This window comes from Trachurus japonicus, chromosome 11 (assembly GCF_045865225.1).
Source record: "Trachurus japonicus isolate A0001 chromosome 11, Traja_1.0".
In the NCBI taxonomy this organism is placed as follows: domain Eukaryota; kingdom Metazoa; phylum Chordata; class Actinopteri; order Carangiformes; family Carangidae; genus Trachurus; species Trachurus japonicus.
In genome coordinates this window covers 32,826,737-32,853,439 of record NC_140917.1, presented here as the reverse complement: position 1 = coordinate 32,853,439, position 26,703 = coordinate 32,826,737, and the positions used below count along the sequence as shown (strand labels likewise).

The following is a 26,703-nucleotide window of genomic DNA, read 5'->3' as shown; positions in this document are numbered from 1 at the left end:
AGCTGCAATATTCTTATAATATTATAAGATCATTTATTCATTCACATTTTAGGAGCATTTATCTTAATTTTCTCTTTAGTGTTTGGCCTTTTCTATTTCTTTCATAAAAGTAGCTTACTATAACTTTAGCCTACAATAAACTTTAGGCATGACATTTAAAAGTGCCATGGGAAGTATATTTTGTTTTGAGTTGCGTTGTGTAAAGAGGAACAACTGATGGTGTATTTCAGCCTATGGCAATCAAAACATAGTGGAACCTCTTCTTTCTCTGTCAGCACCTGCCTAAATTACTGCAGTGGGGATTTTATTGATTTTTGACTTGTTTGTTTGTTGGCAGGTTGATTATTTTTCCCAGCTTGTGAGCATGGCACATCAATCTAATTTTAAGGTATGGGCACACATCAGCTTTGTTATAACTGGCTTGTAAAGTTCATTTTTCAACCTGGTGACCAGAATAATATCCTAATTGTTTATTTCAAACACCTTCCTCTGACTTCATGGTACAAAATGTTATGGTACAAAATGTTAATTCTCCAAATGTCAGTCCGCTCTTCCTCTTTATCGTTGCTTTTGATGTAAAAAAAAAAAAAAACCGAAACAATAGCACCATACAAGGGTTCGATCTCTGAGTCCGGGCATCACCTGGCCATTCCCCCGTTGAGTCTCATGACGGTGTAAACGCGCAGCTTTGACGTCGACGCACGGGTATAAGAGAGCGGCCGGCTGGGGAGGTGGAGATGTTGGAGAGTGGAGCGGGGTGCGCATACAACTAGAGCACACACTCATACACACACACACTCAGCTGACTGCTGCTGAGGGGCCACCTTCTCCTTCTCCTTCTCCTTCTTTATCTGGATAGACCAACACCGCGCAACTCCGTTTTACGCAGAGCCGCGACTTCTCCTGCTCGCTGTTTGGGAACTCTTTCTCACTTCTCGCCTCCAGTCGGACCCGCGCTCTTCACCACTACCTCTTGTTTAAGTTGCTGACCATACAATCTGCGCGCGTGGGCAAGTTTCTCTTTTCTTTTTCCTTTTCTCTTTTGCCGCGCGCCACGGCCACAGTGGACACAGCTGGGTTCACACAGCATGGAGACGTACACGGTCCCCGGAGCTCAGCTCTCCCTGTCCGACCTTTACTCCGTCATCCCCTTCAATGTCACCTTCCCGGACGAGGAGAGCGGCTTGATGGGTGACCGGCTGCAGAACTACACCGAGCGGCAGAGTCCGGTGAGGAGCGCCGGGGGTATAATCATAGCCATATCCATCACGGCGCTTTACTCCGTCATTTGCGTGGTGGGACTTTTGGGCAACGTCCTCGTCATGTACGGGGTGGTCAGGTAAACACTGTCACTGGATTTTATTCTTGTCATTTATTTGCTTTAATGAGGCTCGATGAGAACAACAGCATTTTAATATGAAATTCACTCACATAATACCTCATAACATCCGACATGTGACGGTGACCTCACACATTTAATACACTTTACTGCGCATTTTGAGCACTATGCCCAAATGTTAATTTAATCTTTGCCGTGCTTTTGGCTTTTTCTTTTTTACTAACTTCCATCTGCTGATATGCTTTTATCATGACAATGACTTAGAACTAAAGGTTGATGCCATGAAGAAGTGAGATTTGCTTCTGCTTTCCCCCATTGCACTAACGATCTCCATATAAGTTAAGTCCACAGTTTTCAGAAGAAACCTGTAAGAATGAATAGAACCATCCAAAATAACACACTGTAAGATACATATATTAGATTTTAAATTAATAAAAAATGTCAATATGTTTCAACCATATGTTAGACTTATTCAATAACCATCTTGTACACATTTAGCCCCTCACACTCCCAGCTGCATTTGTGTGCAAAGTCTATGTGCATACCAAGCAGCTTCCTGCATAAAGCATGAGGTTGTTTTTTTTGTCATTATTTCTGCACCAAGCAACAACATGTCTATGGTTTATGTCAAAAGGGGTTAAGGGTGATAGTGGTGGGGGGTGGGAGGGGGGCAGCAGTCTCAGACGCAGTCTCCCGGTTCAGTCTGACTCAGCTGCTCCTCGGGCGCAGAGGGCTGAGCTTCCAGTAGCTCAGACCTGTGATGGACACTCCACTATGTGCTGGGTTTGATGGGATTCCCGGGTCTCTCGAGGAGACAGGGTCTTTATTTGGTCTGTAAATTAAAGTGTACATTATGGATTTGCTTCTCTCAGGGATGAAGAGCAGGATAAACCCATGTTTTAATTGCACATTTGATCTTTTGGCTTAAATCCCCCTTGGAAAGCCTAGATAATGAGAATAAACTCTGAGAATGTTGTGTCTGCAGCGACAAAAAGGACTTGTGCTTTTTTCCAAGAGCAAATTGATTCCGTCCATTAGTGGATGTTTGCAGTATAATTGTCTGTGCAAGGTCGTAGGATTGCCTTTCCCTTGAAGCTCTAAAAGCAATACAATAAAGCCCACACCGGCTTTCTGCAGGGACATACAAGCACCTTGTCGACTCCCAGGAAGCCTTCAGGATTAACCTGGGTGTTTGTCATGAGGGAAACAGCTTCTATCCTCTGCAGCAGCTTCGCCTCGTCCTCACTCATATCAATTACCTGCTAATCTCAAACATTCTGCAATATCACCTGAGGCAATAATTACACCAGTTGGGCTGGAAATTAAACAAGCTGGCAGAATTTGTAAAAGACTCTCATTTGCATCAAGAGATGGTAAATAGCTGGATGGAGTGGCAGGAGAAAAGGCTACTGGTTGTTTTTCAGCCCATAATCATGACATGACAGTGAGACAGTGTAAATGTTAGGTGGTTTTATTTCAGTGCAAACAGTGAGATGCAAAGGAGAGCAGCAGGGGGAGGGCAGACAGAGAGGAGAAAGAAACAGCTGATTATTGGTGAAGCCACCAACAAGCCATGGCCTCCCCAAGTGGAAATCCTTCAATACCGAACAAAGAAACATTCATAAATATTTACAGCTCTGCCAGTGAATTCCACTCAGGAGAAGAGAGTTATAAAGGGCAAAACCTGGGCTCACAAGGCAAAACATAAAGAGAGAGCGAGGGGGGGGGTATGGGGGAGACAAAACAAGGAGATGGATGAGAGCTCAGGAAAAAGGCAATGAATCAAACTGCGCACAACAATTCGCCTGGCATCTTGTGTTTGTGTGAGTGAGAGGACTCATCAGTGATGCCGTACCCCCCCCTAGAGAGGGAGGCTGAGCACATTAACTATCCTGGTCAGAATGTATTATCTCCTGTGGAGCAGCTGTAAACTCAGAGCTCAGAGAAGAGAGCGTAGAGATGTAGTGAGGTTTAGGAAACTGAAGAGTAGTGTGAATGTAACTTACATATGGTGATTACTCATCCAGGTTTGGTTATTGAAAACGTTCTTAGTTTGTCTGACAAAAGCCTTTTTAAGAACTGAAAAGACTAAAGTGGGTTTACTGTGATGTGCCGTCAGGAATACAGACAATCGTGCAGCAGCTTAAAGTTTTAATGGTCATGGCTGGTCATGGCTTTAATGGCAGGTTGATTGTAGGGATGTACCCGAACCCGAATATGTTATTCGAAAGTACGCAAACAATGCTTTGATCTCAAGTAATTTATCTAACCAAAGTTTCTCCTCAGTATTCGGGAGCATGCCGTAACTTAGACACGCCCACTTCGGTTTCTTTCCGAATATGAATAACGAATCCAAAGATTTTTTTAAAGCCCAAATCCGAACCCGAATACAAATAGTGCACTGGCTATACACCTAGTTGATTGAATGGTTGGTGTTGATATTGGGGGTTGAATACAGTCTACAGTCTGAATTATAATCTGTATCCTGTTTAGGATCAAGACCAAAAGTTGTGACACAGCTCTCTGTCGCTTTTACACTTCTTACATTCCAATGTGTGAGCACCTATTGCCTGTCCTGGGTGAGGGATCCCTCCGCTTTTCTCCTGTTTCCTTTGTTGGGAGTTTTTGGGCAGTGGATGTTGTTATCATGCTGTCTAAAACCCTTCGAGACAAACTGTTAGGCTGTACAAAGAATCTTCCCTTGCCTACTGCAATTCTCCACCCACAGTCTTGTGACTGACAAGTGACCTGTCCAGGATGTATCCCACTTTACCTCCGTGTCAGCTGGGATTGGCTCCAGACCTTTGGATTTATACTTATGTAGAAGTGAGTGGGCTTGAGCACATTGGAAGGACCATTATGTAAGAATAAAAACCACTGAATGCAAAATACAAACATATCAAATAGCTATGTCTAAAAAAAATACTATGTAAACAGCAGCTAAGTGCTGTCAGCCTTGATAGTCTGATGTGTCATGCCTCTTTTATTTAGTTAGAGATGACAGGAAACAAGGGTGTCAAGGGATTAGAGATGACATGCAGCACTGGGTCAGACAGTTCTTGGTCAGTGTCTTAACCCTAAGGCCACAAGGACAAGGGAGTACGTCAAAGATTCCCTTGTTCCACTATCTGCGAAAGTTAAAACATTTGCCAAGAATGTTTTCGCTCATCAAGAATGAAAGTCGGAGGTTTGAAGACTATCAAGTTGTAGTTCCGACCATAAACGGCGATTTGGCGGCGTTATTCCCATCACCCGCCGGGCACCGTCCGGGAAACCAAAAGTAGGAAATGCGGGGTGAGCCGACCGAAGACAAAATGATATATTTATCGAAAATGGACCCATTAATAAGTGGGTAATGTAGATTCATCCACATTAATATGAGACTCTTTTAAAACCAAATACAAACTCCTTGTTTAGAAATGGTGCAATTATAAATCCATTATCAGTCCAACTGCACTTTAAAACCGAAGATAGACCAACTTGTTTCATCTGTCCAATGGTTTACAAAGAAGCAGTATTATGAAGAGGCAGGCGAAGTCATAAATAGTCATAATTGCTGGGCACTTCCCTCCGCTTATAGATTCTCGGCTAGAGACACTCTAATGCACACGAATCCCATTTACTGCAGAATGTGCCTGGATGCTCCCGGCTGCCATGGCACCGAGAACCCTCGCTCTGATTGCTGATGGAGAGGCTGACACCGACTCCTCTGGAGATGGTCCACTGTTACTGTCAGAGGTCAGCTGGGCGTGAGGCTGCCACTTATCTCCCAGCCATCCCTTACCTTTCCAACCCCCCCATTCCCGATGCCACCCCTGTTAGATAAGAACCGGCTCAGTGCTCAGTCAAGTGGTCTCCCTTTGAAATCACTTTGATGCACAGCTACTGTATAGTGGAAGGCGGGGTTCGTTTATGTGAATGTGGATTCAGAGATGAGCTGCTGGGTGTGGATTATTGTTCCCTCTTTGAAAACACATCTTGGAAGACGCTCTCAGAACACATTGGTATTCTGGTTTGGTAATATTTTGGTACGCATGCAAAAGAGAAAGCTAAATCATGATCTAATTTTTATTTATTTATTTTGGAAGTGGAAATTTGGCTGAAAAAAATGTGGCCGTTTGCCAGTAGGAGCTCGACTGTGCGTATGTGTGTGTGAGATGCCAGGCTCTGGGTCTATTTATTTCCTGGGCTGAGTCAACATGGCCAGTCTTTTTTCACTGCTTGTCTTCTATCTCACCCTGCAGCATTTATGTGTGTGTGTGTATGGCCGTCAGCCCTGCAGAATCAAGCCTGACACGTGTGTGAACACTGAATGGACTGATGTAGTCAAGCCAGGCGGTGAAACTCCAACCAGCGCAGATATAAAGGATCAAAACAAAGCTAAATGCAAATACTAATTCTCCTTAGCTGAATGAGAGACTCTAAGGAGGCCCAAAACAGACAAAAGACAAAAGATGAATAAATAAATAAATAACTGAACATAGCTGATAAATCAAATTAAAACCTCATTATTTAGATTTATTTTTGTTTACTGCTCTGTTTCTCATTTTGTTTTTAAGCTTCTACTTTTTTTGGGGGACTTTTTTATTCATTAATCTACTTTCAAGCTAATCAGAATTCATAAATAAAGAATAATTAATTATGTTCATCACTTATTTCCAATTTGACTAAGCGAAGATGAGAGATACACTTAAAAGAAAAACATTGCTTAGTATCTGAAGTGCAGCAATCAAAGTCATTTGCAAACTGCACTGAGGCTGGCAGCTGATAACACAGTGTGGCGTCTGCTGCTGACTGACAGGAACAGGAGTCAGGGCGGTGTGTCTGTCAGCCAGCAATTAGCCTGAGCCAGTTCACTTTGTTAGTATTAGCATGCCTGTTACAGCGTAACTACTGTTACAGTAGAAAAACCAATCAGCCACAACATTGAGACAGGTTGCTAGATTGAGTTATTCCCCACAACTTCGTGGCTTGACTCAAACTGTTAAACAAATGACTAATGACTAAGAATGACCTTTTAAATGAGGTCATGGGTATTCACAGATCAGCCACAACAGTGTGAACAGTCACCTGTTTAAACCAACACTAAGTAACTTTTCAACCTTCATATAATATTTTCAGAACTTTTGTGATGGTACATGGACTTACAACAGGTTGAATGACACCTCTGTCATGGCCTAATGGGAATCTGTATCGCCTTCACTGGCACTAAACAGCTTCCAGGTGGATGGTAGGAACCCCTCCACACAAAAGACTACAAATGTGCTGACTGCTTTACAGCATATGTCACTTCCCCCTTTCCCCATTCGTTAAAAACACAGAAGTCGATGCGAACGCCTATGTGGGATTACCGCTATCATGGCAGAAGCAGCAAGAAAACCAAAGAAAAACTTTTGTCCGAGGAGACTAAAAAATGAAAGAGGGAGAGTAACAGGCAACGGGCTCCGTGAAGAGGACTGGACAGGTCAGGTCAGGGCAAGACGGCGAGCTAAGATAATGTTAGCTAACGCAGCATCCGAGACCGAAGCTGTGTCCCAGTTCAGGCTGCAGCCCCTGAATTGGGACACAGCTCGAGAGTCACAGCGAGCACACACAAGCACCCACTCCACCCGAGCAGCTGCGGTTGGAGTCCGACAGACAGACTCTGGGGCATTTCTCACTGAATTGCTTGATATCCTCTTCACACTTCAATTGCAACTAATTAATTAAATGCTTTTTCACAAAAAAAAAAGAAAAAAAAAATCTGGCACTTGTGGAATGCGCAATCCTGAACACCATCCAATCACTTTTGAACGCATGTTCAAGTCAATTGGATCGTGATGTGTCAATCAAATTGCCACCTGTTCCTCTGGGATTAAATTGGGTGTGAGCGACTTTTGAATTGTGTATTTTCAAAATGTAGCCTGCTCGAACCCTTTTTTCCAGGATCTCCTACCCTACCTTTACCCAACTACTAGATGTTATCCAGAACGTTCTCCAGCTAACATGGGGAAGTGTCACCTTGGACAGAGTTGGGGGAGGGGCTTTGTTGTCTTTCTTCGATTGGAAAGTGATGAGTGACAGGAATCGTGAAGAGAGAGAGAGAGAGCAGATAAGTGACATTAAGAGTCTGGCTGGCTGGGAATCGATCCAATGTCTTAGTGCTCTAAATATATGAGGTAACCAGGTGACCTGATCACCATAAGCACACACATTATTGCTTTCAAATGGGCAAAAGTCGAAAACATTCAGTGTAAAGTGGACACAAACACACTGTTGGTTCAGTAGCATTGAAACTGCCAGTTCAAATAGTGATGTTTGAATTAAATATTAAACATGGACCCCTGGAGGGCCAGGGCCCCCTCTTTGAGAAAAGCTGCCCCAGCCTTGAATGGTTGAATGCTAGTTTCGTAGACGAGGCGCAGGTGTGCCATGCCAATGGGATGTGTCCAGACACGCTTCCAGGTACACTTTCATGCACGGCGCAAGTCGCCTACTCCTCCTGACCCGCCTACTGGTGCAAGTGGGAAAGAGGGAGGAGAGAAGGTGTGCCGAGTCAGATTTTCACCAATCAGCTCCGAGGCGCAATGCAATTTTGACATGGATGAGGGAGACAGCGATGCCAGACGGCCAAACTTCCAAGCTCACAGTCGCCGAATATATGCTAACACAAACAGACCTCCAAGGACTGAGCAAAGGTAGTGTGGAAGGAGGTTGTTTATCAGATCATCAGAGCCCAGTGTGGGAAAAAAACAAACAGAAAAACTCTCACTCTATCAGTTTGGGTGGCTCTAACAGATAAGTCAGACCAACTTTGGCTCGTCTCCATCACTCCACCGCTGTGATGTGATTTTATTCTGCACACAGCTTGAGTCCAACAGCATTTCAGTGAGGTTGGTTACCTCACTGAAGAGTTGGTGGTGTGCAGCCAGTCCCCTGCAGCTCCTCATCAAACAGCTCACTGTGGCTCCCTCTGCCTCCATCATTGTTATTATGTCACAATGATCTGCTCTCAAAGACATGTAGAAAATGAACCATAGCTTGTCCTGTAGATGCAGTTCTGATTAACATTGCGGACCAGAACTTTACATTTCCTGAGACAACTTCATCTAGTTCTCACATACTGTCTCTGTCTGCCTCTTGCTATTTACCCTTTACTTCCCCACTTCCTCCTCGACCCACCATGGTGCAGCACGGCCCTCTCTGGCTCACGAAGGAAACTTTTCTCAATAAGGTTTGATAGGCCAGTTTCCAGGGAGGGTTTGTGATGGTCACAAACGCACACAGTAATAACGTAAAAACATTCAGCTGTAGACTAACAGTGCTACAATCCTTAAAAAAGTTTACACCCTTTGTGGTGTTAAACTTTGAAGACAAAGGCAGACAAAAAAAAAGTAGTGTAACACTTTAATCAGTGAGACTGGGTGAACTGGTGGGATTATAAATAATAATTACTGTAATAATAATGAAGTGCTCTTATTTAATTTAAATGATAATGAGTGCTGTAATTATTATATTTAACAGACAGCTTTTAACAATCCTACAGCTTTTAACAATCTTAAAATAAAGTGCAAAATCATGTCAAAAGTAGCTATTAACACTCTCACACAGTCTCAGCTATATATATATTTTTTTTTAAATAAAAAAACAGCCTCCACACATCACCAACTGAACAGCTTTAACACCTCCTTCTCACTTTCTTTCCTTCTTTAAAGCGACTCTGCCACTTTCCCCACTTGTCTCACCCTGTGTGTGTAGCTCACTCCATGACCTTCACTGACACAGTGATTGGTTGAATGACATCATTAGACATGATTTGCACCATATGAATTGGTGAAGGAGATTCCTCAGCGGTTTAAACCGGTGGAGTTAATGCTAAAAAAAAAAAAAAAGTTGTGCTGGTTCATGATATATTGAAGTGTTGTGATTCTGCAGGCCACGTGTTGATGAATTGGCTGATCAGAGGACACCCATCTTATTATGATTGTAAATATGAAAGTAGAGAACAGATAAATGACTGATTGTGTGCCATCATCATTGATCGTCATATTTGCACTGACACGACTCCCTTGAAACGATGCCATGTTTCAAAAAACCTTTTCAAAACAAGGACATGGCCTTAATGTAGTATATCCACCCATCCATCCATTAGCAATACTGTTAATCTGTGCATCTGTGTTCTATCACAGGGCTGGCATAAGGGGCTCTAATTTCGTGGCGGAGCGTAAAGCAGCCGGTGCAGTAGTAATTTCGTCCGACCGTGTGCAGCAAATTTGGCAGTTTGGTAGACTGCGGTGCGCCGAGATGGGTGTGGCGGCGCAGTAGGGGGAGGAGTCGACAGATTCAGCTTGGCACAGTGACAATTTTGTACCAGAAAGCCGCGCTGAAGGTGCGCTGAAAGCCCGCCAGCTCCAACCTGGTCTACTCTCGCCGCAAGGCGAAGCGCAGCCGGTGCAGTGGTAATTAGGTTGACCGGCGCACAGTGCGCACACGTCATGAATCGGCACATAAATTTATATCTATTTTGATTGTCCTGTTGCATCTGATGCCAGATCAAAGGCGTTTGTCATAATGGAAACTCAACCTGACTGAATTAACACAGCTGAAACTGTGATGCAAACTAAAGAAAAAGTAAAAACAAACAAACTATGATCTCTGTCAGCCAACCACAAACAGCCTCGGCTTCAGATAGTGAAGGCATCTCTTATCTCAGAAAATTCAAAAGAAAAGATAAAAAGAGACGCTTGGCAATGCGTCCACAGAGATGCTTCTGATTTCATCCTTGTAACGCATTACTATTTGTTTATGTTGTGATCTGTGCACACTACCACAAGGTTTAAATATAGCTTACTAAATGTGAGTGTCTTTATATTATTAGCGGCATTCTCTCCTCCCTCTTTGCCACTTGCCAGTATGAAGGACGGAGGCGGGAGACTCGGGACAGAGGAGGATTTGCACCAGGCTGCGGCATGCGCAATATTTGCAAAATGTGCCTGGACACACCCCTTTGCGCAGTGCAAATTAGAGCCCATAGAGATATTGGGCTCTATTTTTCTGGCGCAACTCAGGGGGGCGCAGCGAGGCGAGCCCTGGCACAGCTGGCGCAGTGGTTTTTCCGTCCAGTGCAACAACGTGTGCAGCGGATTTGGTAAATTGGCAGACTGCTGTGCGCCGAGATGGGAGTGGTCGCGCAGCAGGGGGAGGTGTCGACAGATTCACCTTGGCGCAGTGACAATTTGTTCCCAATAGACCGCGCCGAAAGCTCACCAGCTCCAACCTGGTCTACTCTCAGCGCAAGGCGAAGCGCAGCCAGCGGACTGGTATTTTGACTGCCCAGCGCGCAGTGCGCACACGTCACCAAGACCTCACGGGCAGGTTTCCACAGTTCCAGGTACATTTAAATGCAATTAATAATCACAATAACCCCTATTTATTTATTTATTTTATCTGAATCAGCACATACACGTATATCTTTATCGATTGTCCCGTCACACTGATGACAGATCAAAGGCTGTCGGCATGCGTAATGGAAACTCAGCCTGACTGAATTAACACAGATGAAACCAGGTAGGGACTGGGACAAAAAAGCAGCCGTGGATGTCCCATCTGTCATCAGTGTGACGGGACAATCGATATAGATATAGGCTACGTGTATGTGCTGATTCAGATAGTTACAATAAATAAGGGTTATTGTGATTATTAATTGCATTTAAATGTGCCTGGAACTGTGGAAACCTGCCTATGAGGTGCATGTGCGCACTGCGAGCTGGGCAGTCAATTGCCTCCCTCTTCCACGGTGAAATCAAACTTGCGACGGATTTAAAGGAGAGGAGCTCATTTGATTGGTGATGATCTGACTCGGCTGTGTTAAATCCACTCCACGCCCTCTCCCCGCCCTCTATGCCACTTGCGCCGGAGGGAGGGAAGTAGGCGCAGGGCAGATCCGCCACGCCTGCACCTAGTCTGCGAAAATAGAGCCCAACATATTCATATGATTTATCATTTAGCTTACTATTGTAAAGAGCAGTATTTTCCTACTTGAGCACCCGCTGCCTTTTGTGGCTTAAATGGATCGGCAACATTTTTTGTGTGTGTCTTGCCTCACTCCCTGACAAGCAGATAGACACCATCCTTTCAACTGTGCGTGTAGTAACAAGGGAGATACGGGCAGAACTGGTGCACCGCTAATTAGCTTAGCTCAAACGCTGGAAATGCATAGGTAGTGTTAGCCTGCCTCCACCTAAAGTCATCAGAGAAACTCTTCAGCAACTCTAAATGGAAACTGACGGGCCGATCTTCGTCTCAGAGCTGACAAAACTCTCCGGTAAGGCATCTTGAGCGGTCAAATGCCGGTAACGGCATGAGATCGGTCAAAACGGAGGGTTCAAGCAAAGACTCGGGAGTGGGGCAAGACACGGAAAAAAAATGTTGGCGTGTCCTTTTAAATGACTCTGAGTACTGACTCTGATTGGTGCATCACTTCTCCTGCCTTCGGCTGTTAAGTGGGGATTTACATAGTGCCGAGCTGGTGGTGTCTGATTAATGGGAAGCTGAATGATAAACCAGTACTGATGGCCTCTGATCAATAGCCCTCCATCAAGGTGAACAGGCAGAAATCGTTCACATGTTCTTACCTACAGAGAGCAGAGGTCAGGATTGCCAATACTTTACACTGTGATTGGAGGCTGTACATCACTGATTGTTTGGAGATGAAGGCCGGGGAAAGCTTTTGTCATTTGATGGTTGGAGGGGTTTTTTTATGGCGTGGTATAGGATTGAGGTTCACTTCACCTCACAGCTTGTTTACTCAAGGGAGGAAGGCGGTGGCAGTCTTGCCCCAGTGCACGGATACAGTTTGCTGTGTGTGTGGTTCCTATCTTGTCAGCACGGATTAGGCAGAGGAGGAGAGCGCTTTCTTTGGAATCACGGTTCGGTTGTGAAAGTGACTCTCACAATGAACATAATCCTCCCCTCATGTCAAAAGTCGAGCTCTAGGTGTTGAATCAAAGGCTTCAAAGAGATTTAGACACAAAACTAAACAGAGTGCAGTTTTTCTTCTCTGCATGAGACTGTAAAAGAATTTAGACTTTGTCTCCACCTGGTATTTTCCTATCTGATGTCATTTGCATCCGTATCCGTCTCCTTTTCCAAGCAAGAGGTGTTTTTTTTTATGTTTCCCAGTAGTTCACAGCTTCACCGTTACATTATGCTTGCATCACAGACAGGCCTTACACTATGTAATTATCAGAAGCTTATACCTGTATTAGGTTGCACTTCCCAACAAAGGACATGAGTAAGCCTCTCAAAAATACATGGAAATGTTAAGAAGCAGCTGTTTCTTTTCATCATGAATGTGAAATATAAAAAAAATAAAACCACTAAAACCAAAGCTGAAATCATTGTTACAGAGTGGGGGCCTCATGGAGGTGTGCAGGAAATTCTCATTGAAGAGAGATTAGAGCTACAAGTCTCCTCAGGGGAGAGCTGGAGTGGAGGCGGAGGAAGGGGGAGTGAGACAAACGTGCCGTGCGAGGTGAATCCGAGTCAATAATCACACTCCTTCTCGGAGTCATAACTCGGTTAAATCCTTCCTCACAGACATGAAACATATTGGTATCAGTCGACGTGCTCCACACCTCCTGCAGATATTATCTCTGATGTCCACGTTGAGTAAACATCCAGAAACGAGAGGAAAGACGACACTCCAGACATTTCTTGGGCAGGCAGGTGTTGTTGTCATGGTAACATGGGCAAATAGGAGCACCTAATAACTAATTTGGGCAACATGTAAATGACTAAAAAAACTAAAGGGGGTTGAAAATCAATAGCAGCACCTACATGAAGCTGATATTACAATCGTCCATTTAATGAGCAGTTTCTGTCCTGAGGGCTTTGTGTTTGTCATCATTATGTGTTTCTATGCATTATATTAACAGAAACACTCTGATGTCTTGACTTATCTCCTTGAGCTGAACAGAGGAGGCACATACGGCACTGATTGTGTCAGAGAGTAATGCTGGAGCTGACAACGAATAATGGAATAACTGATGGGATTCTGACAGCAAAGCTAATTACATTTTCTGATGCGGCCGGATCTTACATTTACAATAAATTGATTTATTACATCAGACAAACTTTTCATCAGACAGGCCTCTGCCACTAATACACTATCAACCCACTGCCTCTGGGAAGTGTCATCTGATGACACGCCAATTGATCTCCTGATGATCTGATTTCAAGTTTTGATACTGAACTCAAGAATTAAGTCAACACTTTTAAAAACTCAGACAAGTGGAAAACAAGAGGTAGGACTCATGGCATGGAGAGCTGAGAGTGGTTTTCTTTCCTGAAAGACCACTTCAAGGTTACACCATCAATCAGCTGCAATGATTCATCTGGTTGAGGTAATCCCTCTCTTAATGATTTGAATATGTTATGAGGTATTTTCATGAAGTGCTTATCTTGGAGGCCCTTAAAGGGCCAAATCAAACCTGGACGGAAACGTTTTATACAAAATATGGCAATGGAGTGCAATGGAAACATAAATAATAACCCACATGAATCATATGACTCCTCCTAATGATGTAAAGGCAGCAACAGCTGTTTATCTCTGTGCTTCCAGCTATAAATATTTAGATGAACAGCAGATGGAATTCTTTTATAATAAACATTCATATTTATATTGATAATCTTAAAACAAGCTAACAGGCAGTCTAGGTTCTTTCCTTATGCAGATACATGGAGAATGTGGCTGCACACCACAGACAAAAGGTAGAATGCTAATTAAACATGCCAGAGTTACAGCCTGGTTTCAGAACCATGGACAGCTCCACTCAGCCAGCACTCCTTTATGATCTTCAATATTTCGTGGAAAATTATCTCAGAATGCAGCAGGCCAACATACTGTCGACATAAAAAAAAAAAATGCTGTTTTCACAGGATTCCCAGCCTTGCCAGTTACGGTCCATTACTGATTTTATTGTTGTTTGCCTTATAGACTGTTTTACTGTCAGACTGGCCTTCAGGAGCAGTCAGCAGAGATCCTGCAGGCCATCACATTTGTGGACAGGGTCAAGAAAATCTATAAACTCTCCCTCGCTTGTCATTCATGCATTGGCGCATGCATATTATCCCAGACTGGGCTAGCATATGTGATCAACCCTCTCTGAGGCGAACCCGAGCTGCTGTCACTATTATCACATTGGGGGAGGAGGGATAAAAATAAGTAAGCAGGGGAAAGGGATATACAGTGTAGTCGAGAGGGGGATAAACTCACGCTGCCTCTCATATAACATGCACGCCTGTTAAGCATGATTTACATTTCTGCTGCCTTAATAAATTCAGTACTATAATCATTATATTTGTTGGCACGGCACTGGCATGAACCTCTGTTCCTCCTGTTACCGGCAGTCGCTCAGCGGCCCTGGCTTCCCATCTCCTCCGGAGCTGCCAGGAAGAATGGCTACATTTTCAATTCGCTGAGCCTGACCTCCATTATGGCAAATAAACGACATTTATTACGTGAACCATTATCAATGAGGCAGAGAAACAGCTAACTATTAGACAAAGAGAGAGAGAGAGCCATCAATACCTGCTAAACTGAAGAAACTACCGGATGTGAATGGCATGTAAACATCAGCAACTGGAATGACTTGAGGTGCTTTTCTGCAACAAAAGGCCCGTTAAGAAATAACGGGTTTTATTCAGTGAAACGCCAGGGGGCTTTTAATTTGAAGCAGCTGCAGCAGAGGAGGGTTGAGTTAGTATTACCGAGTAATTCAGTAACTTTAACACTGCAATCATGAGAGAAAGATGTACCATTATGGCCAATTATAGATATGAAATGGAGGCAATTTGAAATAAAGGCCTGCTACCTGCTGCAGTCACGGTGAATCAAAGCCAGGGTCTCTATTTGAGGAAAGAACAGTGACAAATAGAAGTCCAACACTAGTTTTCACTCATCATTCAACTCAATCACAGATATTCGCCCAATTATGAGGCTGACGGTGTTGTTGCTGTGAACCCAATAAAAACACAGTCTGATTGGTCATCAGAGAGGCAGCCACATTGATGAATCTCTCTATTTTCTGTTTGAGTGTCAATAGAAAACACCTCTTTCTATTGATCTGTCCCCGATGTGGCTGCTTTTTGGGTCATTTATTTTTTTTAACTGTTGTAGTTGGAGCACTGTTTGGAGTTCAAGACATGGTTTTAATTTAATACACACACCGCTAAACTAGGTTTCATTTATTGTGCACGAGTAATAAGCTCTAATCAAAGGTCAAAGGTTTTTTATTTGTCATTTCTTGTACGGTGTACACGAGATGAAATTGTGTGCTCCTAGATTAAAAGCAGTGCAAAAAATCTGAACATTCAAATAGAATAAAAGCATACAAATTAAAATCCTATGTTAATTAAAAATATACTAAATAAATACTCTTAATAGTAATAATAATTTTTAAAAAAGCAGCAGCAGTTAAGGTAAAGTGGTTAAAGGTGCAGCAACAGTTCTTAACAGCCATTCGACAGTGCGCTCTCAGAGTTCAGTGCTCTCACAGCCTGGGGGAAAAAACTATTGAGGAACCTTGTGGTCCTGCACCGGATGCTCCGGTATCTTTTACCGGAAGGCATCAGGGAGAACAGGCTGTGAGAAGGATGGTGAGTGTCTCGGGTAATTGCAGCTGCCCTGTGGATGCAGCGCCTTCTGTACAGGTCCACCAGCGTTGGAAGGGGGCAGCCTGTAATCCTGCTGGCTGTTTTTACCACCCGGTTCAGCTGCCGCCTCTCGTTGCTGGTGCAGCTGCCGAACCAGGAGGTAAGGTTGTAGGTGAGAATGCTCTCCACTGTGCCCCTGTAGAAGGTGGTCAGATGGACAGTAGGGAGACCAACCTTCCTCAGTCTCCTCAGCAAGTGGAGTCTCTGCTGGGCTTTTTTCGTGATGGCAACAGTGTTAGTAGTAAAAGAGAGATCCTCTGCCAGATGAACTCCAAGAAATCTAACGCTGTTGACCCTTTCCACCACAGCCCCGCCGACGATGAGGGGTCTGAGGTCCAGCTTGCTGGTTTTTCTGAAGTCCACAACCATCTCCTTGGTCTTACTGACATTGAGGAGCAGGTTGTGAGACCTACACCAGGACGTCAGCTGCTCCACCTCCATCCTGTAAGCAGCCTCGTCCTCCTCCCTGATGAGTCCTACCACTGTGGTGTCGTCCGCATACTTAATGATCTTGTTGGAAGTATGTGATGCAGCACAGTCGTGTGTGAGTAAGCTGAACAGTAAGGGACTCAAGACGCAGCCCTGGGGGGACCCTGTGTTCACAGTGACGGAGCTGGATGTTCTTTTCCCCATCTTGACTATCTGCTGCCGTTGTGTGAGGAAGCTGAGGACCCAGTTGCAGATGCCAGTGTCCATGTTCAGTAACCTCAGCTTCTCCACAAGCTGTTGTGGGATGATGGTATTAAAGGCGGAGCTGAAGTCAATGAAAAGGACTCTGGCATAGGTGTTCTTGCCTTCCAGGTGGGACAGAATGGAGTGGAGTGTGGTGGTGATGGCGTCCTCCGTGGAGCGGTTTGCCTTGTAGGCAAACTGTAGGGGATCTAGGTTAGCAGGGAGGCAGGATTTTATGTTACAAGCGAGTCAACAGAGTTGGTGGAATTGACGGAAATTCTTTCCTCAAAATTGCAGCCCCCTCTCCCACACACACACCTCCCACCACCACGACCACCACCAACACCCCTAGGTTATTGCCTGCTCAGCCCCTGTGAAAAATGACTAGAAGAAAAGTCAATACAAATACAAATATCCATTTAGACATATGGGTGGGTGGATTTGAATGGAAAAGAACAATATAGTAGACTGAACCAATAATATGAGTTACGCAATCTTCTACTCCTTGTCAAAACAAATGGAAAAATAAATAATCTACAGTATCTATCAGCAGACATAATGTGTATTATACAGTATTAAACACCTTCTGGTACCTTGTTCTTGCTCGTGCCCTGTGTGAAAATAAGCCTCATGCCCCAGAGAAACAATTCTGACCCCAATAAGCTGATACCGTACCAAACAAAATGAGTTCAGTGCTGATGACCAATTTTTTTTTTCCCCTCTTCTTCAAATACGTGACAAAAATATCTCCATCTCTGGCGCACACACACTCACACATAAAGAAAAATGCACAGTGCCAACCTAAAAGCAGAATCCATAAAATATATATGAAGCTCAGTTCAATAGAAGTGTAGTATACTCTTCACACTGCTCTCTGGTGCTTTCCCTGGAAGTAGGATGCCTGATCAGACGCCAACAAGCCAATTGTAACCATTATCTCAAATCACTCTTTTGAAAAGTAATATCTAAGCTGTGAGGAATTAGCATTATGCACTCGCAGCTCTTCACTGCACATCTATAGCACGAGGGAATTAACTGTTCATCTAAGCCATACTTTTAAATCCCCATATTCCCATAACAGAGACTCCCATACCCGGCTGCTCTCATTACTGTCGCTCCTTATTACAAACGTTTCCTCTCTGCTCTGTGATCACGACCAGGTACACCAAGATGAAAACTGCCACCAACATCTACATCTTCAACCTGGCTCTCGCCGACGCCTTGGCCACCAGCACGCTGCCTTTCCAAAGTGCCAAATACCTCATGAACACCTGGCCGTTCGGGGAGATCCTGTGCAAGCTGATCATCGCCATCGATTATTACAACATGTTCACCAGCATCTTCACCCTCACCATGATGAGCGTGGACCGCTACATCGCCGTGTGCCACCCGGTCAGGGCGCTGGAGTTCCGCACGCCCGTCAAGGCTAAGATGATCAACGTGCTGATCTGGGTGCTGTCCTCGGCCATCGGGGTGCCCATCATGGTCATGGCTGTGACTAAAGTGGCAGATAATGGTAGAGATTGTGTTTTATTCTTTCCGTTCCATCTTTTATTTCTATTTAAAGGCTCTTTAACATATATTTGGGTGTCTGTCTTGCCTTTCAGCCCCCAAAATGTAAGAATTGACAAAAACATCTGTAATTTTCAGGCTCCCTAGGTTGAAATCCATGTGGTTTTATGAAATTTTCCCTCAGATGTCTTACAGTGATGTAACTAGTTTTCTAATTTGCATAATACAACCCCTACCTAATACCAGTAGAAGGGGTGGGGCGGGGCAAGCAGTGGTTAATTTGCATTTAAAGGGACAGGCACTGAAAGCAGCCCTTCTGAACAGGGCTGTTTTGAGAGGATGAAAAGAGCTGTGATGTTTGATCCTTGGGGGATTTTGACCAAAGCATGTCACAGACATGTCTTTAAGACACCTGGGAACTATTTAAATTTGTGGAAAGGGGGCAGAATATGTCTCCTTTAAATACTGTAGCCTACCTTACTGAGGTTGCATGGTGGGCTACACAAAAGAAAAGCAATGATAATGACGTTTATGAATGTAATCCCAATGTGGAGGCTAGGAGTAAGTGGTAGAAAATAAATTAAAATATGTAAACCACTATATTAGAAATCTTGTTTGAAATCAATCATAATATCTGATTCATCAAAGATACAAGGTAGTTCCCTCAGGGGGAAATCCACTAGATTTACTCTGCAGGATAACAAAAACTCTAGTTCTTGTAACTCTGCTTTGTAGAAAGAGGTCAAATATCTATAAATCAATTCTTAAAGCAGCAAAACTCTTACTACAGCAGGTTCATATCAGACAAATAGCACAATAGTACATCTAGGAGACAGGCTTCCCTTTATGTTTTAAGTAGTAAAGTAAGTCCTGGTTCACACATGGGTGTTATTGTTCTGTCAGACTTTAGTGTTGTTGTTTGATCATGATTCTGCATTCAGATAACACCCAGGAGCTTCCCACTGTGATTCAAAACTCAGAGGTTGTCCAACATTAAAACCTGGAGAGGCCACAGTAGGAGGCAGACATTAAAGAGCAACAAGTCGGAGACAACAAATTGTTCTTGTGTTGCTTCCTTCTTCCTACTCCATCTCCCCTAAAAGCCCATAAAATGCAAGAGAAGCTGATTCCTGGCGTTCTCCATTAAGCAAGATAAGACTTTAATGAGGGGCTACAACTAGATGGGGGAACTATTTTATCCTGCACCATTTTAGCTGCTTCAGGGGGAAAATAACTATTTACTCAGAGCTGAGTGTGGAAATTAGATTCTTGACATTTACCATGAATGCAAATCTCAGGAGTCTGCTACTTAGAGTCCTTCTGTGGGTGTAAGGGTGAGTTGATCTACATTTATTTCAGTGAGCTGTCAGACTTGGACCTTTTTTGAGTTTTCAGATGTCTGACCCAGTCGTCCTAGTCAAACTGGACCAAATCCTTACACTTGTCTATTTGTCCTGCTTCCAACACATCAACTTTGAGGACAACATGTTCACTAGCTGCCTAATATATTTCACCCACTAACAGGAGGGTTATTGACATTGTCAGTGTTCATGTTGTGCCTGATCGGTGTACATTAAAGGGATACTTCACCCAAAATCGATAATTCACCAATTTTCTACTCATGCCAAGGAAGGATTTGGAGAACTTCAGGGGGTGTCTGGCTGGCAACGGATTTTCATATTATGGTGGCAAAACACACAGTATGAAACATCCAAATACCTCCATACTGCTCGTCCGTACTGACTCAAGTGTCTTGAAAATGAATTTGATCTCTGTTTTTAGCCTTGTTGTAGCAGTAGCTCCCAGTGGCTCGGTTGATGTTTGTTCGCATGCGCCAGATTTGCTCTGAGATGTTGTTTGTCATTGTAAACCATTGGAAGTCTGATGTAAACACGGAAAAACATCTCGCAGCAAATCTCGCACATGCGCACAAACATCAACAGAGCCACTGGGAGCTACTGCTACAACAAGGTTAAAAACAGAGATCAACTTTTTCATGTCGTGGCTTCAGGACACTTGGGAGGTATCTGGATGTTTCATAGTGTGTGTTTTGGACGATTCAAAAGTGAGCTCCAGCCACCGCCATTAACTCAAAAAGTTCTCCAAACCCTCCCTTGGCATAACGGTAATAACGGTTTTGGGTGAAGTATCCCTTTAACAACCAAAGTTCTAACTCGATGGTCAGACGGCTGAGAGGAGCCCCTCCTTCACCACTTCCAGAACTGACAATTACCTGCCCGGTTTAGTGACCGGGCAGGCAGAAGTGGGAACATTTGCGCCATTTGAACATCCCCCATAAGACCTGTCTTTTCTCTCTTTACACAACTACTCTAGTGCCACTCTATGAATCGCCTCCCGGGGACTGAAATGTGCCATTATATTCACATTATCTCTTCCCCCTTGGCTCTGACGGCCAGCTTTTTACCTGCCCTTTGAATGTGCCTGTTCAGAACAACCATAGATACTTTGCCTTCCATCGTGGTCTGATGACACAAGGTAGTTCTTTCTTAGTATTACCCAGCCCTTACCATCCATTAGCCACAGATAGACGCAAAGAGTCTATCATACCATGGATGCACAAAGTAGTAAAATGCCTCGATAGTAATTGAATCTTATTTTTTCCTGATAAGATATTTAGAAAAAACTACTCGCATAGAATGTATTATTTAAACCTGTCTAGACCTGCTTGGTTTCGTAACTCTCTCTAACACTACCTGTCCTCATTTCAGGTAAAACCATGTGCATGCTGAAGTTCCCTGACCCTGACTGGTACTGGGACACCGTGACCAAGATCTGTGTCTTCATCTTTGCCTTCGTGGTTCCTGTCTTGGTCATCACCATATGCTACGGCCTCATGATCCTGCGCCTGAGGAGCGTCCGCCTGCTGTCGGGCTCCAAGGAGAAAGACCGCAACATGCGCCGCATCACCCGCATGGTGCTGGTGGTGGTGGCCGCCTTCATCATCTGCTGGACCCCCATCCACATCTTCATCATCGTGAAGACCATGGTGGAGATCGACACCAGGAACCCTCTGGTGATAGCCAGCTGGCACCTGTGCATCGCCTTGGGCTACACCAACAGCAGCCTCAACCCCGTGCTCTATGCCTTTTTGGATGAGAATTTCAAACGCTGCTTCAGAGATTTCTGCCTCCCCTGCCGGACCCGCGTGGAGCAGAACAGTCTGACCAGGGGCCGCAACACCACCAGGGAGCCTGTCTCCATCTGCGCTCCCACGGAGGGGGGGAAGAAGCCGGCATGACTAGGCATGGACTGGGTCCCCCACAGCTCTCGCTCCAGGAGGATCCAACAAGATCTGCAGTCAGAGGTCACTCAGATATCCACAACAGAATTTTAACAAAACCCTCACAAGCACATCCCAAAATAAGGTCGTACCAGTTTTTTTCTCTCCAGTTTTGCCTGAAATACTGGAAATGTGGAAATGTAAAGGAAGAGCTACTCATGATGGAGAATGAGCTTCACTAGTGGCTCACAAAGGCAGCGACAATAGGCGCAGGAAGGAAGGAAAGTGAGTTTAACAAAACAAGATTACAAAACAGAAAATCCCCAGCTCACAATTTGCCTAAAGGACAAGGGTACCAGAGTACAGGACGTTTTGATAATGCAAAAAAGAAAATAGAAAAAAAACAAAAAAAACACCCGCAGGTTTCTGTCTTGTCAAGCAAACAACGCCTCGCTCGGGCACGACCCATTGTGATGGAACAGACAGTTTCTGTCAGGGTGAATAATGTACAACAGAGGTATGAAAGGACGGCCTTTTCAAGTCCAACTTCATTACTGCTTTCCCAGACTTGCAATCCATTCAGAGAGTCAAATGACATTTTTTTGGTGTTGGTGAAAGGAAAGAAAACTTTTTCATCTGTGTCTTTTAAGCCCGTATAAAAGAAGCAAGCCTTACAGAGCAGAACCGCACACGTACACACCGACAGCTGGATGATGGATTACAGCACAACAGAGTCGTCCACTCTCTACACAGAGAAGTAGGGAGCTCTTGTTCGGTATTCTGTGTGACTCAGCCAACCTTTTGCATTTATTCACTTCCTTATCTACATATTTATTTATTTCTACAGCAAAAACACTTGACACTTCTCTTTTCTGTCCTTTTTATTCTGTCTTTGGACTGATATACAGATGAAAAGAGAAACTGGGGGCTCAATGTTCCACCAATTAAAAAAAAAGTCTGTCACAAAAGACATGGAATCATAATTCTGCTCACATGAAGAAATTCACAGTAGCGTTGAACCACTGATGCTCGGATTTCTATGGACTTTTCTTCAGCTACTTGACTTTCATAAATGGTTGTTAAACCCACAGAGATTCTCTGAGTAAGGTCACTGCAGAATGATAAACCTGCCGCTGAAGAACCCCCGCAGGCAGCCGCCACCACACTTCACTCTCCTCCTCGGTTTATTGTTTAAAACAGATGTAAAGTCAAAGAACATGCTTCAACTTGGACTGAGAGCTGCTCCATCACAGTGTAGATAAAGACGCCCCTTCCGTGTCAGCAAATAAACTGCTTCAAAGAGATCATCGATCTGTATTTGAAATGAGCAACAAACAAAAAAAATCATGCAATCTGTTGCATTAGATATCTGTAGCACATTGAAGACGCACTGACTGAATGACATTAGGCAGAGCGCACTACATCATTCTGGTAAACGCTGGGTAATCTATTTAGTCCCAACAGATTTTGACACCAATAAAATTGAAGGCATCAATCAATAGATGCCAAGACGTTCCCCATCTCAGTTTTGCATACCAGATGAGGTATGTCTGCAGTAATCATGCAGGACTTGATCAGTCGCTCTCATGGGGAACTGTTTAGAGGGCTAAATAAGCTGTTGACATGCAAACATGTCGTAATTTATCACAGTTGTGATTAATGTTGGAGTGCAACACTGGCATTCTTAGGAACACAGAGCAGATTGAATATGAACAGAACAGAACATCAAACTGAATAATATAAATCAATGGCAAATGAAGGGGGTAATGAAATGGGAAAAGTAGATCAATGTGAATTTGTAGATAATAAAGCTTTTGCATTTTTAACAAATTTGGCTTCAGCCACAGTTAAAATGACTGTTAGATGTACCCGTGATTATGTATGCTTTATATAGGCTACATTCAAGTATTCCACCACATTGATTGTTGGCTCACATGAAAAAGCAAAGGAATAAGGGAAGAAAAGACGACAGTCTGAGGCCTGAGATGGATTTATGCTCTGTTAACAGATTCAGCAATTTTCCTACGGGGCTGACTGAGGAGTTACTCACAGAGACTAGATAGAGACAATACATATTGACTTTATTGTGAGCAGTGGAAGATTGACATTTTTGTAGTGTAATACATTCCTGAATATTTCCTTACAATGACAGTGGTGATCTGAGGTGTAATGTAGTGTATATACCTGCTCTCTGCTTAGCTTCGACCAAGTGCTGACTCTGTCTCATTATTTTTTGAATATTCAAGTTATATAAAAGGCAGAATGTATGGAATCATTATATTTAGGGAGCTCATTAAAAGCTAATTAAATCCAATTAACTAATGGATTAACATACAGTGCTGTAGCTGGATCAAGGATCAAAGGCGAAGCTTGTGAGCGTGCGTGCATGGACTGCTTTTTTCTATCACATGGGAGTGAGTTATTAAAAATGATTCTATGTGTCTTTAAAAGCGGAATTAGCCTCAGTGATGATACTTTGCCGTTTAATTTGTATACATAGCCTTGTTATTAATAGTTTTAACTGGTTTAAATGTTTTTCTTCAAGTTTAAAAGGGAACAATCAGTGATATTTCACCACCTTGTTGCACAAAGTAGCAGTAACAAAGCGACCGTAGCAATGTAGCACAGGAATTAAAGTGAGCAATGCTGGAACTGATCAGTGTTCAATGTTCAAATTCCTCCTGCAACATGCCAATGCCCTCAAGAGCAAACAACAACCAAAAAAGCTGTATGTGTAAAAGTTTCCCACTATTATCCACCGCCATGTTTTTTTGTGTTGTTTTTTTTCCTGGCAGCTCTTCACCAAAGCTTCACACATTGGAACAAAACTGAATAAATCACACTCTGGAGCAGGTGCCACTCCATCATCAGAAACTTTTTGTGTTGACAGGTTGGTTTTTAAATCTCATTTAACTGGCTAGGGCATTTAAAAGGAAAAACAAATCTTACGTCTGATCTTGAAAAAAGCCTTGATTGTGTTCGAAGAGAAACGTTTTTATTATTATTATTTTCAGTGCTGATGTCTTTCAAATTCTCATCTGTGTGTTAGTGGATGTAGTGTGGATGAACCCAGGAAATTAACTCTTATGGCAAATGGCAAACGTGAACGTATGGAGAGACACTGCAGGCAAAAACATTGTTTTTGTTGCTTCGGTAACATGTCTTCTGTCAGACTAAGTAGAAAATACATATGAAGGTGTTTATTTGACTTGACGTTGTCTTCTTTCATCTGTACATTTCTCCTGAATTCACCAAAAGTTAGTCCTGAACAATGTCATTGGCTCCAGATAGTCATTTCCTTTGTATCAGCAACAAATTGTAAAAGAACGATTAACAATAAATGTCATTGGCTCCAGATAGTCATTTCCTTTGTATCAGCAACAAATTGTAAAAGAACGATTAACAATAACAATTTATGGAGTTGAACAATAGGAATCTTTAATGGCCATTTTCTCCAAACAAGTTTTTTTTCTTATGTCTTCTTCACTTTAGCAGCACTTCAAACTTCTACTCCAAACCTTCCACTTTGTTGATATATCATCCACAGCCTGATTTATAGAACATTTTATTCCTAAACATGGCAAAAATTGTTTTGTTTTTTTAGGCCTCTGGGGACAGTATTTTCTCATTAATGGAGAAACTCTGACTATCAACAAAATAAAACAAGAATTGGCTTCATCCACTGTTCAGATTTCTGTTCCGGTAAAGTATGCAAATTGGCACATGTTTAATTAATAATGCCTCATTTGCATATTTAAACATAAAATTTGACAAAACCTGTGATACAAAAAATTATTGTCTTGATGTATGTAACAAACTTGGGAACTTTTATGGTGCTATCTGTTGGTTTAGATTTTTACCCTCTTCACCTGTCTCGCCTTATGGAAAAATGTGTGTGCCAATTAATTAAAAGGCAAACAGTAATTACTTAATTAGCAAAGTTGCTACTTCCTGCATTGGCATTCAGCTCTGGTAATAACATGGATGTAATTCCATGGGCTCCTGTGCTGAGATGTGAAGCTGAGAAACCGACATCAGTGTGACGCTTGGCAGCACCAGAACCATTTTATGGAAGTTAGTCATTAAATCCTTGTTTGTCATGTTCCATTAATTAACTGCAGCTAAATGACACTGTGTGAAGCAGTTCAGTAGGTGTGAGGCAGAGACGGGGAGGAGAGGATGGTAAAGCGAGTTGAGACTGCCAAGCTCGGAAATGTGAAGGAGGAGCTGAGTTCCTGCTGATTACAATCAGAGGAATTCACGTTCCTGATTGCTCCTTTAATCTGTCTCCTTTGTTCCACTCTCACTCTGATTCTTTTTTTCTATCTTTGTAATTTACTTCACATTACTACTGACATTAACTAGTTTGTCCTTTGTTTTTTTTTTCTATTTGATATACAACTGCTTGGCACTGTAAACTGAATACTGAAAAAGCCTGTGTGAATATACATGACTGTACATTTTATTGTAAAATGCTAATTTGTTGTATAACCACTGACTTCAGTACAGTGTGTGAGGCGATTGTGCTAATACTTGACACTATACTAGTTCCTTTGCAGTGTTAACCAATTACTTCTTAGCTTCTTCTTGTGCATCTGTTGTAGAGGACATTTCTAATGTTTTGAGCCTATGTCAGATTGTTGGCAAAAATAAATAAAATAAAACAAAGCCCGACAGAAAACAGCAAAACACTCTTGTTCTGTAAAGCCTCTATTTTGGTTCCCTGGAAACACGGGGAAATGGGATAGCGTGGTATTTTCTTGAAAATGATGGGGCTCATAACAGAATAATCCATCTTGTATGACCGTGATTCAATTTAAAAGTGAAGAGTGCTCCAGAATAGTCCACCATGACATCAGATTGCAAAGTGCATTTCCACTGGTGCTGGGATAAACACACAAGAGATGGCCCGAGGCTGCTCTGAGTCCCAGGGTGCGCTATCCACCGCTGTCAAAAAAATTAAACATCCGATCCTGCATCTCCGGCAAACTCAGACCAGCATCTCGCGGTCGCCATGGAGACTGGCAGCACCACACGCTGAAGAGTTTCGATTTAATTATGGAGGTTTCCTTCACTAGCAGCCACTTATCAATTATCCTGATTGCTCTATCCGCAACAGCAACAGACGCCTTTCCCGCAGAGGGCTGGCCACTCTTAACAAGCGAGGAGGAGGGCTCATCTCCCTGATGTGATATTCAGCAGTAGTTCAATATATATTCTAATCTGTGGGGAACAGTGCTGCTGC

General features: G+C 43.2%; 1 protein-coding gene across 1 annotated transcript; it reads left to right on the top strand.

Moving 5' to 3' along the window:
- Window positions 1-783: 783 nt before the first annotated feature.
- Window positions 784-22,441, top strand: oprd1a (opioid receptor, delta 1a). The gene is made up of 3 exons (XM_085792317.1): window positions 784-1,339; window positions 17,866-18,221; window positions 20,947-22,441. The coding sequence occupies exons 1-3, from the start codon at window positions 1,089-1,091 to the stop codon at window positions 21,474-21,476; spliced, it is 1,137 nt and encodes a 378-aa protein (XP_085648443.1). The 5' UTR covers window positions 784-1,088; the 3' UTR covers window positions 21,477-22,441.
- The last annotated feature ends 4,262 nt before the right edge of the window (window positions 22,442-26,703 follow it).

Excerpts from the sequence above, each read along its gene's own strand:
- oprd1a (XM_085792317.1), top strand. The coding sequence starts at position 1,089 with ATGGAGACGTACACGGTCCCCGGAGCTCAGCTCTCCCTGTCCGACCTT. Across the intron at positions 1,340-17,865 it reads GTCATGTACGGGGTGGTCAG|GTACACCAAGATGAAAACTG; the intron begins GTAAACACTGTC and ends GATCACGACCAG. Across the intron at positions 18,222-20,946 it reads GACTAAAGTGGCAGATAATG|GTAAAACCATGTGCATGCTG; the intron begins GTAGAGATTGTG and ends TCCTCATTTCAG.